The following is a 22,087-nucleotide window of genomic DNA, read 5'->3' on the forward strand; positions in this document are numbered from 1 at the left end:
TACAATAATTCAATATAAACACAGTTAAAACAGTGATTAGGCATTTTCTCAACATCTCAATCAATTCCTGGAAGCGGCTGTAAAAGAAAGGGCCTTTCAACTAGCAGTGGACAGTAAAAATACTGCTGTTAACAAAGCTGGATCAAATCTGGGAGACTCTTAGCAATAACACTGTCTTAAACATATAAGAGTATTAGCACACACCTTCTTGGAGATGGTGAATCTTCCCTATAGCAACTTACAGCCTCAGGTATAATGTATGATGACACTACCAAATATGATGTACTATGAGAAGAGCTTGGTTTGGAAGCTCAGAAATCAGAATCCAAATGAGCACTCTGTACCCATCATTTGAAGTGATACTTTTTTTGGTTACTTCATAATTCCCCTATGTCATCCTTCTGTATCTCTAAGCCAGCTTAACTGTGAGTGGTCCCTCACAACATCTCATTTAATTCCACCAAGCCTGACTATGGGATGGATGCATCTCCACAAAGCAAAGCTCCTTCTGTACCCGTGTTTTGCAAACTTGGCAACTTTAAGATGTGTGGACTTCAACTCGCACAATTCACCAACCAGCCATGTCCACACATCTTAAAGTTACCACGGTTTGAGAAGCACTGTTGTATACAATAAATTCCACTTTCTGAGAATTCTAGCTCTTTTTCTCCTCCCCATCACCCTTTCTAAGAAATAAGTTCTAAGTAAGTTCTTATTCCTTACACCTGAAAAGGAAGTCTTGGAATATTTTGGGAGAATACATACTGAGAAGGATATATTAAGGTGCAGCTTCAAGTTACCTTGGCATCAACATGCCATGCCTGTAACAAAAATCCATTATATTCCCAAGAGGACTTGAAGATTTATATATCCAATTATCTTCACATCTGAAACCTACCATAAACCAGAGTACATACTAATGTGTTTTCATGTTGTGGCTACTATTAAGATACCTTCAAAAGCAGAAATATGTTTCTTGCTTCCTCTCACATGGCCATGACTTTCTCTATGAAAAAGGCTCAGCTCAGGAAGTGGAACAAGCATACTCTAAGATGAACATTTTGCCAAATAATCCAACTTTGCAGTAGGTCCACTCCAGTTTGATGTAGTATAACTATGCAGATATTTAAAAATAACTTTAGATTCAATATAGCTCATTATTGTAGAGCAGATATAACACTCAAATGGATCCCTTCCTATATAGCAGATACAGATACTTGGACTGCATGTAGCACCCAAAAGAAAATCCTGTTAGAGTTCAAAAGCACCACTTCCCATTATATCCAAATATAAGAAAATATTCTAAGTAACTGGTTTTTGGTGGGGGGGGTGGCCACTTAAGGGATAATCTAAGTACTCATCATCTGATCTCTCTTCATTTGAAGACTTCATCTGTGTGAAAATATTGCCTTTGAAATTAAGTCAGACTAGATAAAGTTATCTCTGCAATGCTTGATTTGCAGTATTATTCTCTGCAATGCTTGATTTGCAGTATTATTTTCACACAAGCAAGTAATCAGTGCTGTAATTAACCATACAGGTACAAAATCATCCTAAAGTAGATAATAAGGAATCCAGGGAGCTATTTTTTTTTACCACAGTCCTTTTTCTAGCACACCAACATTAATGTCCAATCCAGCATGCATTGTTAATTCTGTCGCCTTAAGCTCCCACTTGCAAAGCCCAAGGCAGGATAGCAGAGAAGGATGCAAATTGCAAATCATTAATTCAAGCTGTCACCAATTTCAGCTAACAGAGCACCTCAACCCATACCTAAGCAAATAGAGCTGCTGAGGTTTTTTCCAATTATCTGAAAGTAGCCATTGTCGGCAAAGAGAAGGGAAAGCCCCCTTTTGAAGTTTTAAAATGTGGGCAGGTTTTTTCCCCCATTTCGTCAATCAAGGGTGGATGCAAACAACACTAAGCTATATGAACTAATGATCTAACTCAACATTAGTCAGCTTTTTATATTTATAAGAAATAATCAAAATCAAATGATCAAAAACCTGGTTATCCATCTCAGGAAATTCACATCATTCATTAAAATGCCTTTTTAATTTCTGAGCCCATGAATAGAATCCAACATTAACCTTGCACTATATGTAAAGTTAGACATTTGAGTTAATTTTTAAAAATTAGCTTTGGATTCATATAGTGAAGGTGGCTGGCTTATTTATTTACAATATTTGTAATTCCACTCTACAACAAATTTCTTAGTGGAGCTCACTTTTTCTATATGGGAGGTGAAATCTAGAAATGGACCTTGCTGTTTGTTCCTAGCTTACAGTAAGATCTGTAGATCTGATTCTAGCTTATAATAGATCCTAGCTGTAATGGTATGTGAGAAAGATATTGAGAAACAGGGCAAAGAAATGCTGCCTAGGGAATGGTCAGCTAAGAGCCCGCTGCTGTATAATGGGTGGAGAAAGAGGCTCAGAAGGGACTCTCCCTAACATCTCAGGCAGTAAAGGAGACAGCGGGAGATTTGTACTTTCAGACTTGCAAGATTCTGTTAATGTAGCCTTACAATAAAGTAGAATTAGCTCATCCGGTCATGTTTCCTGTCTAGTCTACCTGGGAAGGCAGACATCAATCCCACAGCCTAAGAAGTTAGGGAGGTTCCCTTCTGAGCCTCTTTCTCCACCCATTATGCAGCTGGGGGCTATGCCCTCTCTTATCTGACTGTCCCCTAGGCAGCATCTCTTCGCCCTGTTTCTCAAAGTCTTCTCACACTAGCTTACAATAGATCTGATTAGAACTAGAATCTAGAAGCTCCTGGAGAACCAAAGGCTCTCAGCCTCTGCTTAAATCTCACATTTGGGCAAGAAAGAATAACCAGCACCAATAATTTCAGTGCCAAAATTGCTTGGAAGCTTCAGACTCTTGTCATCACAAAATGCAGCTGAATAGAAGTTGATGACATCCACATTCTACCAGTTACCAGAATTCCTACATATAGCACATGGAACAAGATGGTCAAAAGCCAGTGATAATATACTGGAAACACACAAAAAACTTTGATGATGCGGATGTCAATTGACATAGTGCAAGTTCCTCATTTAACACATAAACACAGCCAAATAATTAGCCTGAGTTCCAGAGTGGAAGTGTAACTTCAAAATTATTTTGCACACATTGACCATTTATTTTTTGTTAATCAAAATCATTGTTAACTGGGCTTCAATTGTGCAGTGGGGAAGCTGAGAACACAGTTACCATCTGCACTCCCACTATATACATGCTGTTCTCTTTTCAGGTATAACAGCTCAACAGAAATTAAGAAAAAACTATTAGGTGGCTATTCATAATCTCCCAGCTATAATCAGTACAACAATACAATGAGCAGAATCTACAAACAGAAAGCTTTTAATTGACTTTGGAAAGGACCTTTGCTGTAGAGTACTTATTTGTTATAGATATTATAGAAAGTCTTTGGCTATGAATATAGGATAGCTGAATAAAATAGCACTATATAAAGAACTGGTTGTTTCCTTTTCCATTTTATTTTCAATTGCTTGTGGAGAAGTAGGGTTTCAGCACTGTTAATGCAAAAGCAATCATAATCCCTCACTTCTTACTCACTTCTTACTCCTTAAAATGGGGAAAATACTGACTTGCCAAAGAACGTTATGAAGCTAAAATGCACCTAAACTATGACAACCCATAAGTCTTATACAGTACAATTGTAATTGCATCAATAACATTTTTAGTACCAACCACTGCAAACAACAAGATATCTGAATATGTCACTTCAGCTTTGAAGCCTTCTGAGACAACACAAAAGCTATTTATTTTTCATTATTGGCCAATCTGAACCTCAAACTCCTTTCTCCCTGAAAAAAAAATATGTGATTTGCTTATGATAGACATCTTTCCACCTATATTCTTCCATGGAAAAAAACCTATGAGGTTTGATGTACACAAAAATATGTGTAGCAAACATTTTGGATTTTACTTAGCATTATTTTCGCAAGGTTTCTTCCATTTTGTTACACTTCAGTAAAAAAAAAAAAACACCAAATGATTATATCAGATGTAGAACTACAATGTTCTGAAGTCATATACTTAATCCTGCATGCAATTTTTTAGAAAACAAATATTCCAGGACGAAAATATTTTTAAGATGATTTGTTTGTGGCCTTAAGCCACAATGCACGAGGGCCAAACAAAACTGTTACAAAAATTCCAACCCTGTGAGAGGTTGCATTAATTAATTAATTAAACAATTAATACAATTATTTGCAGTAGAAATTTTAAAAGGACTAATAATAAAGTGTAATTCTCAGCCAATATTTAAAAATGCTTTGTAGTTTAAGCTCTGCAAAACCTGAACAGTGAGGAATGTTTAGCTATGGAGTGGGTGGTTCATCTGAAAGAGGGCTATAAAGCAATCATTTCCTGTATAATTACAACTGCTATATTAGTACCTCTAGCTTTCATTACAGCAGAAATAGTTTTGAACTCTTTGTCAAAGGAATCAGAGCAACAAAATATTCAAAGGTTTGTACAGAACCTGAAAAAAGGAATACTACCTAAACATTTACATATATGTCTTTCTACTGTTTCCTCGTTGTTAAAATTTAAATTATAAGCTTTTGGAGCAAAGATCCCTCTGTTTATGCTTATGGTGTAAAATGCTATGTACACAAGTAATATTAAAAATATATTTACAAATATTAAAAATATAACAGTGAAAAGAGTAGCCAAGTATGAAGGGCAAAGGACCAGAAATGAGGCATAAGTTAAATGTGAAGAAAATATTTGGAGAAATGGGGAAAAGACAGACAAATACAACAGCAAGAGATATAAACAGACTGGAAGTTAATTCATATTTATTTCAGAGCTGCCATATTAACGTAAGCTAATATCTTACTTTTTAGTGTTTATACTGCACCACCATTTTAGAGCACTGTCTTCAGTGAGCAATTTGAGGTTTTCACTAAGTATTACCAAATGCCTGTAAAAAAGCTCCTTTTCTCTACTCAACCTCCACCCTCGTTGAAAAAAGTTGATGATCTATCAGTAATTCCTGAAGAAATACATACATACCCACATATAATTTTATACACACTTCCTCCAAGCACTTTCTTCTTTAACCAAGTGAGTGAACCTTTTCTGTATACATTTTATATGGTGAAATCTTCATACCAATTCCCGTCAAAAAAGCTTACGTACTTCCAATGTTTCATTTGGACACCTTTAATGGCAGCCTGTTTAAATCCACAGCAAAGAAAACACATTTCTCTTTTTTCTCTCTTGTAACCTTTCCTCCTCAGTTGCAGAGATCTCATATTTTTCACCATTTAGAGAGCATTTAAGAATCTCTTTCTCTCTCTCATTTTCATAACAGGTAATGGCAGGCTAAAACTGTAATGCTATCAGCTCAAGTTAGATAGGCAGCTGCTTCGGTTTCCATGGAGCACTCAGTGCTATAAGCTGCAGCAGTATTATTCTGTGATAAACAAGGGAAGCACAGCTGACTGACCTTTAAAGAAGCTTAACATCCTTTTGATGCCACTAGTTGGAGCAAAAGCAGGAAACTGTGCCCTCTCGGCAGTGCTGAACTTCAGCCCTCAGCAGCCCTAGCCAACTGGACCAAATGAGGAAGGGGACTTGGAGCTGTTGTTCACCAACAACTGGAGGGTCAGATTCCCCACTTTTGTGTTATAGCATCAAAGATTACCTAGAGGCTACATCTACTAAACCAACCTTACAGGATAAGCTTAGTCAGGCTTGAATTAAACATAAACATTTGCTTGTCACTTTGACATCTTCAATCTTTACTTTTTTCTCTTCTTACTCTTTGAGTCTAACCCTTAGGAGTTAACCCTACTTATCCTTATGAGTCTACTTTCTGAAGTCTAGTTCCCCAGTGAGGTGATACAACCAACTGGACTGTACCCCACAAGCTGTAGCTGGGGAGTCACTTGATTGAGCCCCCTTTCATCCAAGGAAAATGCCTGTTTCTGGCACTGCAGGGAGAAGACAAGGCCAACATGCCTTTTTCCCAGCAAATTATTTTCTGTGTGATGGGACTTTTTAATTACAGGAAAACACTAAAGACATGTAAGTCCCCACCTGCAGAATGAAGAGATACCATCTAAGCCTGGGTGTGCTGCTTCACCAGTTTCTTGTGAAGGCCAAGCAAGATCTGATAGAGACACGTGCTTAACTCTAAGACTTTCCAGATAATACATAAAAGAGGAGGAGGGTCCAATTTTAATGCAAGAGAATCATGTGCATAAGGGGAACTGATCCCCTCTCCCCAGCCTCTTCCCAGTGAACTTCAGTCACAGAAGTTAGCTCAACCAGGAGAGACAATTCTGAGGAAGGAAACATCTAGGCAGGTCAAAAAGCAAAGCCAAAAGAGGGTTTACTTCTCCCCACCTGAGCATCCCTTTTGATCTAAAAAATATATTAATCCTAGCTTGTTTTTGTGTGATTGGTGCAATACCAGATTCATAAGGAATGGGTCTGCTACTGACCCTTCTACTTTGGCCCGGAAAATCAGGCCTGATGCTAGCCTTCCTCAACCTCTTACTCTCCAGGAGTGCAGGACAGTAGCTCTCAGAACTCCCAGCCAGTAGTCCCAAGGTCATGGTGACTGGAATTCCAGGAACTCCAATCCAATAGATCTGAATGTGCCAGGTGAAGAAGGCAGCCTTTAAACTGCAGCCCAGGGTCTTATTGATTTTATACACTGTGTTAGTCATGGTGGGTTTTGTGAAAAGAAAAACAGTAATAACATTACAAAATAATAAAGGAAACACAGCACGCCAGCATTAGGCAGTCAGGACTGTTGCTGTAGTTTTGAAAATGTGATATGAGGACCATTTTCCCCATAATCTCTTGGGCAAGAAGGCTTCTAGGGCTTTTGTTGAAGCAAAAAGGAGAGGGTCAGATGCAAATCCTGCATTTTGCTTTCTAATGCATCTCGGTATCTTTTATTCTGTCAGCATATTTTTTTATTCTGCCCTGACAAACATGTATATCCCAATTCAATGTCTGATTCAAAATAAAATAAAGGGGGTTAAATTAAATTAAAGCACAAAGATGATATACCAAACACAAAGATGTACAAAGCACACAATATACAAAGAGCAAATTAAATAGTTATGTATATTAACACTAACATAGACTTTTCATATCACTTGGCACAAAATCTGAGGCTTGAGATGCAGAATATCAGGTATTATTAACCTCAAAGATTGGCTAAACTGCTGTGTACCTTCCATCACTAGCCATTTAATGATTAAGCACTGAGCTACTGGAGATTTTACTAAGCCTACAGAAAGCAACTGGTACCTAAGTGTGCTCTTAGCTAGCATTGCAATGGTAATGTTTTGTTGACCTGATTACTCCTTCCTCCCTATGCCCTGTTACTATGAGACTAAATGTACCTTCCATAATTCCCCTTGGGAGTGCTGCATGCCTAGAAGGGAAAAATACCCTTTATGCAACTCGCTGCAAAACATTTAAGGGCGTACATAAACATTACATACTGTGCAGTGCTTCTCAACCTTGGCAACTTTAAAGATGTGTGGACTTCAACTCCCAAAATTTCCCAGCCAGTCTTGCTTGCTGGGGAACTCTGGGAGTTGAAGTTCACACATCTTAAAGTTGCCAAGGTTGAGAAACACTGCTTTAGAGGCACATGGGAGGAAGCTTTAAAAACAAACTACATGGTTTGGGAGTTCAATATTTATTTATCAAAAGAGACAGAGGATGAGAAATACTGTAATAGGAACTCATGGACCTGCAGAAAAACTCAGGGGCAAATTGCATCTTTCAGTCAACTATGAGCAGCTCTCATATTTGAAGTGCCAGTGCACCTTATTTACATCAATGCACCTGTATATTACTACAGACTTCATAGAAAGTGCCAACTAAGGACTGTATAAGGGCTTTATAACATTATAAATGATATAGAATTTTTTTTTTAAATCACTTCCATAATATTAGAATTTAAGACTACATTCATATGTACGTTGAACATGAAAGATGCCAGAATGGATCCTTTTTTAAAAATCATTTCTGAGAGGAATTTGGGCACACCATGTCCATACTTATCACAATTGCTCTGCATTACAATCTTAATACAAAGCATCCAGTCTAGATATGGCAGTCTCTTACTAATGGTGGAAGGTGGAAACTTCTTTCAGTGATTATTACAGGGAAATGAATCAAATATTGCCTTTAGATTTGTGAGTGTTAAATACAAGGGTCACAAATTACAGGTGCTGAATGGTTCACAGATCTGAATAAATGGAAATGACAAAAGGCCTGAAACTCTTCAGTCAAAATTCCTTAAAATGGCTGTCTTAAACTAGACAATAGTGTTCAACCCCTAAGCACTCCAGTCTGTCTCATCCTGAAGAAAAGAAATTGAGTCAGATATGTGGCACTGTGGTTTTTCATCCCAATGACTGATCTCTCTGAGTCAAGAAATAGCAAATGCTGAAGTTGGGCATGGGGTATTGAATATCAACCATCAAAAGGGCATGGGCTCTGTCCTCTTCCCCACTGCGGGGGGGGGATTAATAAGAGACCCTTTACCTCTGCAAACTGACAAATATGAAAGGCACTGGAGTGCTTCTCTGTATTCACACTAAATGCATTGTCCTCCATGATACTGGAAGGAAAATATTATGTTACTGGAAGAAAAATCTCAAGAGCAGAACAAATCTGCCCATGTAGACTAAAGCAGATAGAAATGGTAGATGATGCATTATTTGGCTATCCATTCTATACCGGATATCACAGTAATTTAATATAACCACTCATTGCTTGTACTGTCAGACTCTTGAGCAGTTGACTCAAAGAGGAAGTAAATCTTTTCCCGAGGCACAATCTCCTAAGAATTGTGAGGTCTCAATATTTATTCTTGTTAACAATCAATCTTCTTAACAAGATTTATTGAAGTGTAAGGGATCGGATTGAGAGCCAGTTTGGTGTAGAGGTTAAGGCATCAGGCTAGAAACCAGGAGACTGTGAGTTCTAGTCTCGCCTAGGCACAAAGCCAGCTGGGTGACCTTGGGCCAGTCCCTCTCTCAGCCCTAGGAAGAAGGCAATGGCAAATCACTTCTGAAAAACCCTGCCAAGAAAACTGCAGGGACTTGCCTATGCAGTCTCTGAGAATCAGACATGATTGAACAGTTAAAAAAAGGGGGGGGATTGGATTACAAACATATTACTAACTGAACTATCTTCCACTTAGAACCTATTTCATCTCCTAACACATTAGGGCAGAATATTTCATAATTTCTTGCTAACAGAAGAGATATACCGTATTTTTCCGACTATAAGACGATACTTTTTTCTAAAATCCTTACCCTAAAAACTGAAGGGCGTCTTATTCAAGGAAGTCAGCCGAGAATCGCGCGGTTCCAAACTGCCCATACTTTGTTTCTGCAGAGAGGCTTCCTCCTATTGCTAGCCTCCAATCACGAGTGAAATAGCTTGTCTCCCAAACAGACTTCCTCCAATCACGAGCCTGATGTAACTGACGTCAGCTGATGCTGAACAAACCAATTGGAGGAAGGCTGTTTGCAGAGACAAGCTATCGGCAGTTTCACTCGTGCTTGAATGTAATCAGTTAAGCAAAAGAGCCTGGAAACAGAGCTGCAGAGAGACGGTTTGGACCTCCTCCCACCGAGTGTATCAGGTAAATGTTAACTAATTACTAAATAAAAATGTGTTCTGCACTACCTTTAAAATATTGATTTCTTAATTTTGGGTTGGAAAAGTGGGGGTCGTCTTGTACATGGGGGCGTCTTATTGTCGGAAAAATATGGTATTTTCACTGATAATGGATGAACTTGCAGGTATCTATTTACAAAATCATCTCCTGAATTCTTATCACCCTGAGAAACAGCCCTTACACATATCTAGGTAGGTCTAAGGCAGAAAAAATGAATGTATTACTATTATTTTTCATATGTATCAAAAGACATCATAACACTGCTCAACTGCCACTTTTATACAAGAACATTTGCTGAAAAATTCTGAAAAATCCAATCTTGTATAATTTTTTAATTCACCATTTTTCTTTTAAATTATTATAATTGTTTTCTCCACATAGCTGTGATTTTTATTTTTAAGGCTTTTTAAAAAAAAAATTGGAATAACCAAACTGGAATCACTGATTTGCCTCTCAAATAAGCCAGGGATCAGAAAGCAAGAACAAATGTTTTTCACTTCTGATGTGGTAGGAGGGGATAAAACAGGGTTCTTGGTTCAAGGAGGAACCAAGAAGGAATATTAAAGCTAGTACAGTGGCTTGCTATTAAAACCTCTGGGTTGCCATGACATGCAAAGAGCCTAACTTACAATGAATGCAGGTTGACATCATGGTAAATCATAGTTTATGGTAATGAGAATAAAATGACCTGAAGCTTTTAGCTTTATTTCTGATTAACCAGTTTCAAGTTTGGATAAATTTTGCAATTAATCTTAATTGTGATTTGTTGAACTATACCAATTCCATAATACATTGATTGAAGCTGATTTATTTCAAATAAATCAAAATTTATTTCAAGATTAATCAAAATTTGTTGGAATCAATCACAAGAAGCTGATAATGGCTGGGCCAAAGACAGAGAAGCCAAAGTGGGAGTGAGCACTTGAGCCCATGATGCATCTCCTGCCATGTCCAGGAATTAGCTTCTGGCACTATACAGTACTGTAAGCCAGAGCATTTGTTAATGGTTGTTATAATTACTACAAAAAACAGTGGATGCATGATTGGACTACAGTACTACAGACTTAGAGTCAATATGAATAGGCTTTGTGAGGGACTTTCAAATATTCTGATTATAGTATGAACAGGGAGGGATATACAGAAACAAGGAATCAAAATCACTCTTTTGATTCTAAGCTTTAAAATCTACAGCATCCATTTTAAAGAGCCTTCATGAGATTCAACTGGCATTTCCACAGAAAAATAATTCATTACACTGGACCTGTACAGCAATCCATCATTTGTATGCACTTCTAACAACGTGAAATCACATCATGATGAATAATAACAACGTCACGCTCCATCACAGGCTGACAGCATTGTGAGATAAAAACTTGATACTCTAATCATGATTTTTCCTCCCATAGCTAAGCCTTATCCTAAAATTTTACTTTCAAATGCTCTAAAGCTATTTAAAGGATTACTATAATTCCCTCTTCATTAAAAAAAAATAAGCCATATTCTTCAAATACAATTTAGTTATGCTTTCTCTAGCATTATAAACTACCTCAGCTCTTGGAGATTTTTATTATTCCCCATCCCAAACAAATCTGACTACAATAATTTTTAAAGCTCAGATATGTCAGAGCGCTTCTGGTCCTACACATTCTCTTCTTGATAAGTTTAGACTGAAGAAAGGACTCAATTAAGTAAGGCCATCATCAAGTATGACAAATGCCCCAAAGTCAAAAGAATGGGGGGACAATTTTCCTTTACAGTAGTAAAAAAATCTCACAACCGAAGTGTACATTGCAAAGGAAAAGTGGCAGGAAGAGAAAAATTAAGCATATACATACTACTTTGCAATTTGGTGGAAATATCAGATTAATCCCATATACGCTCAGTTCAGAATGATTCAGTACACTAAAAGGGCCATATCATGCTCACCTTGGCCAAGCAGTGATTTATTTAACTGAGTATAGAAGAGGAAGAATCCACTGCCTCTAGGCAAGTATATTGTGGACAAATCAGGGTAACAACATATAGTTCTTTAGTTGGACTAAGAGACTTTCTCATTATAATAATAAGTATGAGCCACTATAAACACACCTTCCAAACTGCAAAATATTTAAATACAGACATGCCCAAGCATCTTACAGAGGTATTTACTCAAGCAAGATTTGAGCAGCTGAATACAATGGTTAAATATGGAAGGTTTAACCAAGTTTCTTACGACAAACATACTTGTATTTGTGGAGGTCCAGAGATAGAGGACATAACTCATATATTATTTGAATGCCATTCTGATTATACATTCCTGGGAATAACAAAGAAGTTTCTTTCCTGAAGCAAAATGAAAACTAGGAAATCCAGGCTTGATTAATTTAACTATGCATGCATTAAAATCCCACTTAACTGTAATGATTCACCTAACTTGGAAAGGGGGCTTATTTAATAAAGCTGGATGGATGGAGGGAAAATAAAGAATGTTGTACACATAGAGGCCAGCCTTATATCTTCTTTTTCATTCTTAAAAAAACAAACAAACAACCCAGGTCCAGATTTTTAAGCAGTAATGTTGTACAACAGATTCAGGTGAAGCTATTGGTAGTGCTTGCAATAAAATATATTTACTATACAGGTAGTCCTCATTTAACGACCACAATTGGGACCAGCAACTTGGTCATTAAGCGAAGCAGTTGCTAAGTGAAACAGCAACTGTGCTTATGATCTTACTTCAGCTTTCCTTTGGTTTACAGGCATGCAAAGGTCATAAACACGAGGACTAGTCTTAAAGTTACTTTTTCATCACTGTTGTAACTGCAAATGGTCACTAAACAAGGCAGTTGCTAAATGAGGCCTGTACAGTTAAATAAATAAAAGTTTATATAACTGCAAAAATAAATCATTCAGTACTAAATTTACTATCATTAGGTGAAGAAACATCTAACAGCTTCTTCATCCACATTTTGGGGAATTTGATATTGAGGCAGATGGAATCTTAGGATCTTAAGCTTGTGATATTTTCTCCAGTAATTCAAGTATTTTTCTTTTCTGAATATGGAATAGAAGTTTTTAACAGTGCATGTATAAAAGAATCTAGCTTATCAAATGGCAAACCTAATGTTTTCAGCTACATGTTTAGGTTATAAATATTTAAGGGAAAAAATTCATGCCTAATTCCAGATATCAAATTCATAATATATTACGATAGCTAAAAATTCATGCCAGTCCTTCTGAATCATTTAAGGTTTTTTTTTCCTAGCATCTCCTGGAATCCTTTCTCTCAGACTGGGACTACTAACTATTATATCTAATTGTAAAACCTTGGATTAACTGTTCATTACAGCAAAGGTCTCATCACCAAAGTCAATTAATGCCTGCACAGCATACTTTTGCTGATGGTTTTCCACCAAGAATTTCAAGGGAATATCAAAGGAGTCTTGCACTCTGAGTATAAAATGACTAAGGTTCATGTATAACTAATTTAAAAACACATTAAAAAAGCCTCACACATATACAAAGGCACAAAACAGCTCTTTTCAGGCAAGAAGGAATAAGAATAACTTTGAAAATTTTCAAAGCAAATTAAATCTACTAATTGTTTAATATCTAATCTTGATTTAGAACATTATTATTACAGAACAACAGATATTCTTCTTAGAAAATCTACAGTTCAGAATTATTTTCTACACATTAAGGAAGCAAAAAGCAGCCAAGGAGACCGGTTGTTTAATAGTTCAATGTTTTTAGGAGTCTTTATTTCAGTTTTATTCAGGTTAAAACAAACTAAGAAATCCAGTTCTCTTTAACAAAGATTTAAAATACCAAATTATACCACTTTCCAATTCTCATGTATCCTTTCACTTGGTCACTCTATAATAATAGTAGGCAATACAAGTCACTTTGATGAAAGGATGTTTTTGGAAATAGTCTAAGGGCTAGATACCCCCATTTAATGTACACATATTATAATTAAAGAAACAATGGAATTTCACATGATCCTACCGCATCAAACTCTGCTTGATCATCTTCAGGGAGGTCACTTGTTTCATAAACATCAGGCTCATTCCTGGCCTGAAAACATAATAACAGAGGGGGAAAAAATCAGAACATTAATCCAGATTCAGAGGGGAACTACTACAATAACATTCCATTTTAAAAGATCCACCATAAATTAACAGCTGCATGGATGAACTCTTATTATCTAAAGAACTAAAACCAGAGAACATAAACAATATGGACTACACTTAAAGTATGACCAGTTAAGTAACAGGTTTTCCAAATTTTTCTTTTGTTGGATCCTTGTATATTTCTGTTTTTAATTATCTTATGTGGTATGTTGCCCAGAGTCAGGATAAGAGTTGGGAGCCTGCAAAATAAATAAATAAATCCTACATGCTGGCCCAAAGAATATTTATGAGCCCATTCACAACTTAAAACAGCAGTTTTCAATTATTTTGCCTTAAGAAAACCTTTTCCATAATAAGTAAAGATTCAGATGGAATATTTAGTTCACATGAAGGGGAATTAATGAACCCTGACTGAATTGCATGTATAACCTACACACTTATTTGTGGTGTTTTCTTGCTCAGAAGATTCATAGTGATGGTTAAGTCATAGTGACATTACTGATTTTGTTGCCAGATCTACTCCCCATGAACTCCAGACAAAATCTCAAACTACTGGCCTCATCAGTTCTAAATAATCTCAGGTAACCAGGTACATGGTCATTAGTGAAGGCATGATGGGGTAATTTAAAAAAAAAACTCTCAGCAGAAAAGTATACATACTATGATCATCACTGGTACAAAAAGAAATACATAGAATAAGTACAGAATATGCATATTGCTTTGTTCAGGGATTTCAAATTGCAGCACTGCCCCTCCCAAATGTACCAATTAGCTTTTATTTATTTAACAAATGTATATAGCTGTCCATGTAACCAAGGATCACTGAGCAGCAAACAGAAATAAAATATAACCAAATTGGATTATACAAATTCAATTAAAAAAAACTGGGTCGAGGCCCCTAAAAATTACATCATTAGAATATCAAACAAAACAACACCCACCCTGCAGCTCCATCAACCCCATTATCTGGGGAAGAGCCAGATCTTCAGAGCCTTCCAAAAGGCCAATAGGATCTAGGCCTCCATATCTTGGGAGGAAGCTGTTCTACAAGACAGATGTCATGACAGAGAAGGCATGCTTCCTGGGGCCAACCAGATGACACTGCTTCACTGATGGGACATGGAGTATCCCCACTGTGCCAGATTTAGTGGGATGAGGAGAAACCATTGGGGATCGGCGGCCCTGCAAGTAACCTGGCCCCATGTCATGTAGGGCTTTAAAAGTAATAACCAGCACCATTAATTGCACCCAGAAACCCAGTGGGATCCAGTGCAGCTTATGTAGCAGTGGTGTTATGTGGGTATGTCCAATACTGCATATGCTGCTGCTTTTTTGACCATCTTAAGCTTCTGAATGCTCTTCAAGTGCAGCTCATTTAAAGCACATTGTAATAGTCTAATTGGAAACTAAGGTGTGGGTAACCATAAGCAGTGCTTCCTGATCTAGGAATGGGCACAACTGGGGCATCAGGTAAATATATTTTGATCAACAAAATGCGAAAGCATAAGGTAAATGGTAACTCCATAATGAGTCTATTACCCCTCACTTATGTGCATGTTTGCCCCAGAAGATTGCCTAGTCAGACAAAATGTTGCCCAAATATGAACAGTGAGGTCACACACCTGCATAAATAAGAGAAAAGCAAATGTCCTTTCACAAGAATGAGGGAGAATTTCTATGCGTAGTGAAAAATGAAACTCAGCTTCTGCCATTAGGATAAGAATCAATATTATTTTGGAATAGCCCTCTAACAAAAAAAGTACCACAGAAACAACAACATAATGGGTTAGGCAGAACCCATCCAGTTTTATCCTGTTCAAGCCCTGCTAGCTGCTAGCATATTCCCTAAAACATAAAGTAGCCTTCCCTAACATGGTACTTTTTCAAAAACTATGGAATCCCACATATTGTAATCACCTTTCAATTCATTTTCATTTTACAGTACAACATATAGACTATATGAAGCTGCTCAGTTAGCAATGTTTGTTCTGGCTGGGTGATGGCTCTCAGGAAGAGAAGGCCTTTCCCATCCCCTGCTATGCAAGCTAACTGAAGCTGCCAGGGACTGAATGCTGAATCTCCTGTGTGTAGCGTAAGCTGTTTACCGCTAGACTACAGTCTCTCGCAAATGCTGAGATACTCCAATGACAGGACAAAATATAGAGATGTTGCTACAGGGCATGGAATGTCCCATGTCCACCCCAGATATAATACCCAGAAAGTATCTGCAACCCACACCTTAGGCTGTATCCTTCAATGTGACACTTGCCCTTTTTTAACTGAGACAAGCACAATTTATTGGTTATTGTTCTGTTGGGCAGCTCAGTCAGCAACTAACAGCAGCTTCTTTTCATACTCGCCTGCATTTAAGACATTGGAACAACAGTATCCCTTTGTTTTGAGCTTGTGGTCATCAGACTTGGCTTTAGATAAAGGTGCCATAGGATTTGCACAACATATTATCATTAATAGGCAGTTTGATCCTGGAATAGCTTTTGATAGAGATAACTAGTTTTCATGTTGTTCAGTCAACTATATTTTACCACCCCGGTAGTGGTGGGAAAAAGACACAGAGAAATGGAAAGTTAAAAAAAGGGGGGAGGAGGGAGGACCCTAAGAAACATTTCCCTCATACTTTCCATGTTTGCGCCAACAAAATCACATACAACGTTCTTTACCAACCTTTTCTTCAATTTTCACTATGACTCATTCCCACATATCTAAAAACAAGTTTAATTAGTACAGCCAAAATACAGAGAACCTTGCATTTTGAAAAGTGTGGGGGAAATGAGCTGGGCAACATCTGCCTCCCAGAATATTACGCAATGCTGCCCGCTCTTTCTGCAGAAGATTCCCCCACCTCTGCACAGCTTCAGGGCCACTCGTTTCTTAATTGCATCCCGTTATTCAAGCTCCCGGACACAGACGTCCTTCGGGATCAGGCTGAGCTTTGGGCTTCCCTTAAACCCCTCTAATCTCAGCCTCCACTCGCCTGGCTCAATTCAAAAGCCCCATCTGATGTTCAATCGCTCCCTTCCCTGCAAGCGGGCCTCCCAACCACCCCTTCATCGCCAGCCATCCCTCCAGGTTCACTAGCCCACCCGGCCCCACCCTTTTCCTCCCCACAGGCACGATTCATGCTCCTCCATCCTTAAAATGGTACTGCCTCCACCACCACCCCGCCTCCTTCCTCCGCGCAGGGGCGCCTTTCTCGCCACTCACAATGCCGGGCAGGTCCGCATACTTGGGATCGGCCATAGCCAGGTGCAAAGATGGGTTGAAGCCACCTAGGCCGGCGAAAGTCAGAAAAACCAAGTATCGCGAGAACAACTAAATGCGAAGGGAGGACTGAGACTTTGGTTTCGCCGCGCGATGTTTTCTGGGAGTTGTAGTCCCGGAAGCAACGAAGGAATTCAGTCATCTACTGTCCTGCTGGACGAAGAACACTAAGTTTCGTTGTTACTGAGAATATTCTCGCCATGTGCTAGCAATTTCCCCAGTGCTGATTTTAACTTTGTTTTCATTTCAGGCTTCAAAGGTACCCAAGAAGCTGCCCATCAAAGCAAAAACAAGAGATTCCAGAAAAAAAGGAATTCTGTTTTTATTATTGGTAATTGGCTATTATTAGCATTCTTTATGCACTGATGCTTTTTATTTTTATTTTTATTCATTTTGATTTTTGTGCTTTGCGTTTCCTATTATTTGTGCCTAAGCCTTCTACAAGAAAAGTGGCCAACTTTAAAAAAAAAAAAAAAGAAACTTAAGGTTTATAAAATAACGTGTCTGTTTTTCCAAAATAATTTAAAAGGAGTAGAGGAAGAGAAAAAATACAGTATTGTATATAGTTTGAGACTGCTTGTGTATATATGTGCCTCTGAGTCACTTTTTAATTCCTGGCAAGTACCTGGACAAGCCCCTGCAGTTTTCTTTGCAAGGTTTTTCAGAAGTGGTTTGCCCTTGCCTCCTTCCTAGGGCTGAGGGAGAGTGACTGGCCCAAGGTCACCTAGATGGCTTTGTGCCTAAGGCAGGTCTAGAACTCACAGTCTCCCCATTTCTAGCCTGATGCCTTAACCACTACACCAAACTACCTCTCTGAGTCTGCTTAGCTTATACCAAATTTAAGCTCTGGGTTTGTTAGGTAAGCTATAATGGCTGGATAGTTAGGTAAGCTATAAGTGGCCCAGTAACCTGTCACCCAGACTATTTCTACATAGGTCTACTGCCTTTTCCTCCTGCCCTTTCTTCCTGACCCATCCTCCTCCCCATTGACCTGGACTGGGCTCTTTTGGGGCAGAGGCATGCTAATCTTCCAGAAGATTGGTAGGTTGTTTTATGGAACTGTCTTTCACTTCTTCTTGTTGTTCAGTCGTTAAGTCGTGTCCAACTCTTCGTGACCCCATGAATCCTATCGCGCCAGGCCTTCCTGTCCTTCACTGCCTCCCTGAGTTTGCTCAGTCTCATGCTCATTGCTTCAGTGATGCTATCTAACCATCTCACCCTCTGCCGTCCTCTTTTCCTTTTGCCTTCCATCTTCCCCAGCATCAGGGTCTTTTCCAAAGAGTCCTCACTTTGCATTAGGTGGCCAAAGTATCTATCTGAGCTTGAGCTTCATTATCAATCCTTCCAATGTAGCAAGAACTAAATGTTGCTGCCTGATGGGACCTTGGAAGCGCGCTTTTTCGGTGCCCTCCCCAGTTCTCTGGAACAGCCTCCCACCTGAGATCTGAGGGATCCCTTTCCTTTTAGCCTTCCAGAAGGCTGTGAAGACCTGGCTCTTCCCCCAAGCATGGGGCTAGGATGGGGTTTGAGCTGTGAGGAGGTTTGGACTGGTGCCTGGGGGGAAGGGTCCTTTTGTTTCTAACCATGTTTTTATGGATTGTTGTGAGCTGCCTAGAGTCATTATATGAGGTAGGCAGCCATATATGTCCTGTAAATAATAACTATTCCATACTCCAAATTACTGCAAGGGAACAGAGGTGCTGGCTGAGAGTGGCCACAGCTGGCAGCACCTGGAACTATCCCATGGTGTTTGCAGGATGGTGCTAGAGTAGGCAAACTGGCACGCCTCCCTCCCCAAGTAGGAAAACAGTTGAAGGTGTGGGCGTGCAAAACTCCTTGTTGGGGGAAGCAGCAGAAAACCTTCCATGCTCTCATTTAGGGTAGAATCAGCAAAACATCTCTTTCCAAATGCAATTGACCCACTACCCCCCCTTTTTTTTCCCCAGACAGGGCTATTTGTCTTTTGAAAGACTGCTGGACAGGTGTTTAATATCAGGCCTAGTGGTCTTCCAGGAGACTGGTCTATCAGGGTACGTTAGGAACCTGGGTATGCTTCAACAGCCCTTGGTGAAACACAGGACAGGCGTTACGTGACAGATGCCTGCACAGAAACCAGACATTCAGTTTCTCCTGCGAGGCAAAATAGCCACAGGAAGCACAAAACAGTGATCGGGGGAGGGGGTTGCCCACAGCAGCTTCAACTGACCAATCGGAGCACAGGAGATGCCAGGCACTGGCTATGTCATCACCAAGACGGTACGTGGGGCATCAGAGGTCATTTGGATGCTGAGATTTGGGTCAGGAGAACACCAAAAACATTAAAGTGCAACAGTTCAGAGAGTCAAGAGAGCCAGTTTGGTCTAGTGGTGAAGGCACCAGGCTAGAAACCAGGAGACAGTGAGCTCTAGGCCTTAGGCCTGAAAGCCGGCTGGGTGACTTTGGCCAGTCACTCTCACTCAGCCCAACCCACCTCACAGGGTGGTTGTTGTGGGGAAAATAGGAGGAGGAAGGAGTATTAAGTATGTTTGCCATCTTGAGTTATTAATAACAATAATAAAGGTAGGTTAAAAAAAATCTAAAAAAAACACCCCAGTGGAACAGTTAAAGATAAATTTAGGCTGCCTTTTCAGTGGGCTAGATGAGACAAAGGCTGCATTATGAGAACATGCCCTCCAAAATGGTTAGCAGGAGAGTTTCATGCCAGGGGTGACAGGATGTGAGGATGAGGTCTAAGTTATATAAAAGAAAAAAGTAGCAATGCTGGCTCTGAGAAAAATACTTTATATTGAAACAATACCTTTCTTGGGCCAAGTCAAATGTAATAAAAAAAGGAAAGTTGTTGATTTTTTAAGAATGCTTCATCAAAGCGGATAGTAACAAGTGTGGCTGAAGGGTCAGCCATGTTTACTCAGATAATAGGAGGGAATATGGGAGCACTCTGCAGTCTGGGGAATTCTGGGGGTTGAAGTCCACATATCTTCAAGCCGCCAAGGGTGAGAAGCACTGCTCTATTCCATTCCTCCCTGAATATTCCACATTCAGCTTCACTGATCTGTTGTTTTGTTTCAGATGCCCATCATCACTTTTAGATTTTCCTTTCTTCCCCACTTTCCTTTCTTTGTTGGCCTTTCTGCAAACCTTGAGCATTTAAATGATGTCAGTAGCATTTCAGCTTGCCTAGATTTTCTACAGACTGTGCCAATGATGTTTATATACTGTCTCTAGGATGGTTAGAAATAAAGTATATAATTATGAGCCCAGTACAGATCTATTGATTTGAATATAAGTTCCACAGATTTCAAAGGATTTCCTTTTTATGTATGACATGGGCCTACAAACCTGATCAGCAGATAATTTTCATTGGGTGTGAAGAGCCAGCATAGTTTGCATCTCCCACCGATCCAATGATATAAAGCAGCAGTAGCAGCTTTGGTAGGGCCCTTCCTTCACTAGTCGCTCAGTTGAGTGCATGATGCATGCACAATACTCACAAAAATGGGAACAGGGATCCAATGGAGCTTTCTTCCAGGTGCAGGAGTAAAGAGTTGTGTTATAAAACATCCGACATGAGACGGTGACTTTGGCAGACCACCCTCCAGCTGGAAAGAAGAAGGCAGCAGGCAGCCTCAGGTAGCAGAGCGTGGGAAATTGCAGCAAAGTATTGAAGAGGAGAGCTAAATTCATGCAGAATTTGAGGGAGAATGCCAGGTCTGCACCCCTAAGCCAGCCTATTGTTTTTAAGTGCAGGGCTGGACACCCTCCCTCAAACCTTGTCCTGTAGTGAAAGAATATTTAATTGCTGGTCCAGTCAACCTCTGGACATTGAAAGAGAAAGAGAAGACACTGTATTATTCTTAGCCTTGGGCTGCAAAATGTATTGAGCCAAAGCTGGAGTTCTTGAAATGGAGAATAATGGCAATAGCTACCTTGCCACTCCTTATCCTTCCCCCAGCCACATTCAGTAGGATTCGAGGTCTTGCTTGCATCTTTCAGAGGCTTGCTTTGCTGCAATTCAGGAAATAATACAAAGTGTACTCTGCAGAATACAGTGGGTGTGTCTTTTATTTTATGCCTGTATATTGTTAATAATTCATTATGCTTTTTATTAAGTACATTCACCTAATCCTTTTGAGCATCCTTATTGTAAACCTAAATAATTCATTAGGCAAATTTGTTGTAAGTTATAAGAATAAAAGGTGTGTATGCTCCAATTTATCACAGCATGTTCAGTGGAAATATAGGGCATAAAGAATGTAAGAAAAAGGCCCGTACATACAACTGAGTTTCCAAACATGGTGTTCATTGGAACCAATGTGCCAGAGGATATCTCCCTTGATGCGTGTAGGGCTTCCTGCCCCACCTGAACATTTAACAATATATCAGATTTTTTAATTTAAAAAACAGTAAACTGTAATGCAGCAAAGCAAAACCTTAATATTCATTATAATCTTTAACATTAAAAACATCTTAGATTCTATATAGGCCTCATCGATATTTTTAGAAAATAAAAACATCAAGTGGCTGCAGAGACAATGATGGGGATGGGAGTGCAGGAATTAGAGAGAGGCAATGGAGATCATCTTCACTCATTTGCCTTTGGTAAGTCTATGTTTTATCACTGACCATGTCTCCCCTAGCAGCCAATTTGTGAACAGTAAACCACAAGGACATTACCAAAAAGGGCCTGCCAAATACCCAATGTATTTCAGATATTTGGGGAACCACATTTGTGTGTGGGGGGGCATAAGCACCTTTGAGTCAGCCTTGACTCCTGGCAACTGCCTGGACAAGTCCCTGCAGTTTTCTTGGCAAGGTTTTTCGGAAGTGGTTTGCCATTGCCTGCTTCCTAGGGCTGAGAGAGGGATTGGCCCAAGGTCACCCAGCTGGCTTCGTGCCTCAGGCGGGACTAGAACTCCTGGTCTCCTGGATTCTAGCCTGGTGCCTTAACCACTATACCAAACTGGTTCCTGGGGATGCATGTCATTTAAATATGCAT

The 22,087-nt window shown here is 39.2% G+C and overlaps 1 protein-coding gene across 1 annotated transcript in view; it reads right to left on the minus strand.

The window, feature by feature from the left end:
• DCTN2 (dynactin subunit 2) overlaps positions 1-17,160 on the minus strand; it is a 47,795-nt gene extending 30,635 nt beyond the window's left edge. The window contains exons 1-2 of the mRNA XM_007422059.3: positions 17,035-17,160; positions 13,688-13,756 (exon numbers count right to left, since the gene is read on the minus strand). Of these exons, the coding sequence (XP_007422121.1) occupies positions 13,688-13,756; positions 17,035-17,070 (105 nt within the window). The 5' untranslated portion in view covers positions 17,071-17,160. The remainder of the gene's footprint in view (positions 1-13,687; positions 13,757-17,034) is intronic.
• Positions 17,161-22,087: the final 4,927 nt, after the last annotated feature.

This window comes from Python bivittatus, unplaced genomic scaffold, assembly GCF_059951505.1.
Source record: "Python bivittatus isolate LINGU-HERP-01145 unplaced genomic scaffold, Pbiv_v1 ctg000220_np1212, whole genome shotgun sequence".
NCBI lineage: Eukaryota > Metazoa > Chordata > Lepidosauria > Squamata > Pythonidae > Python > Python bivittatus.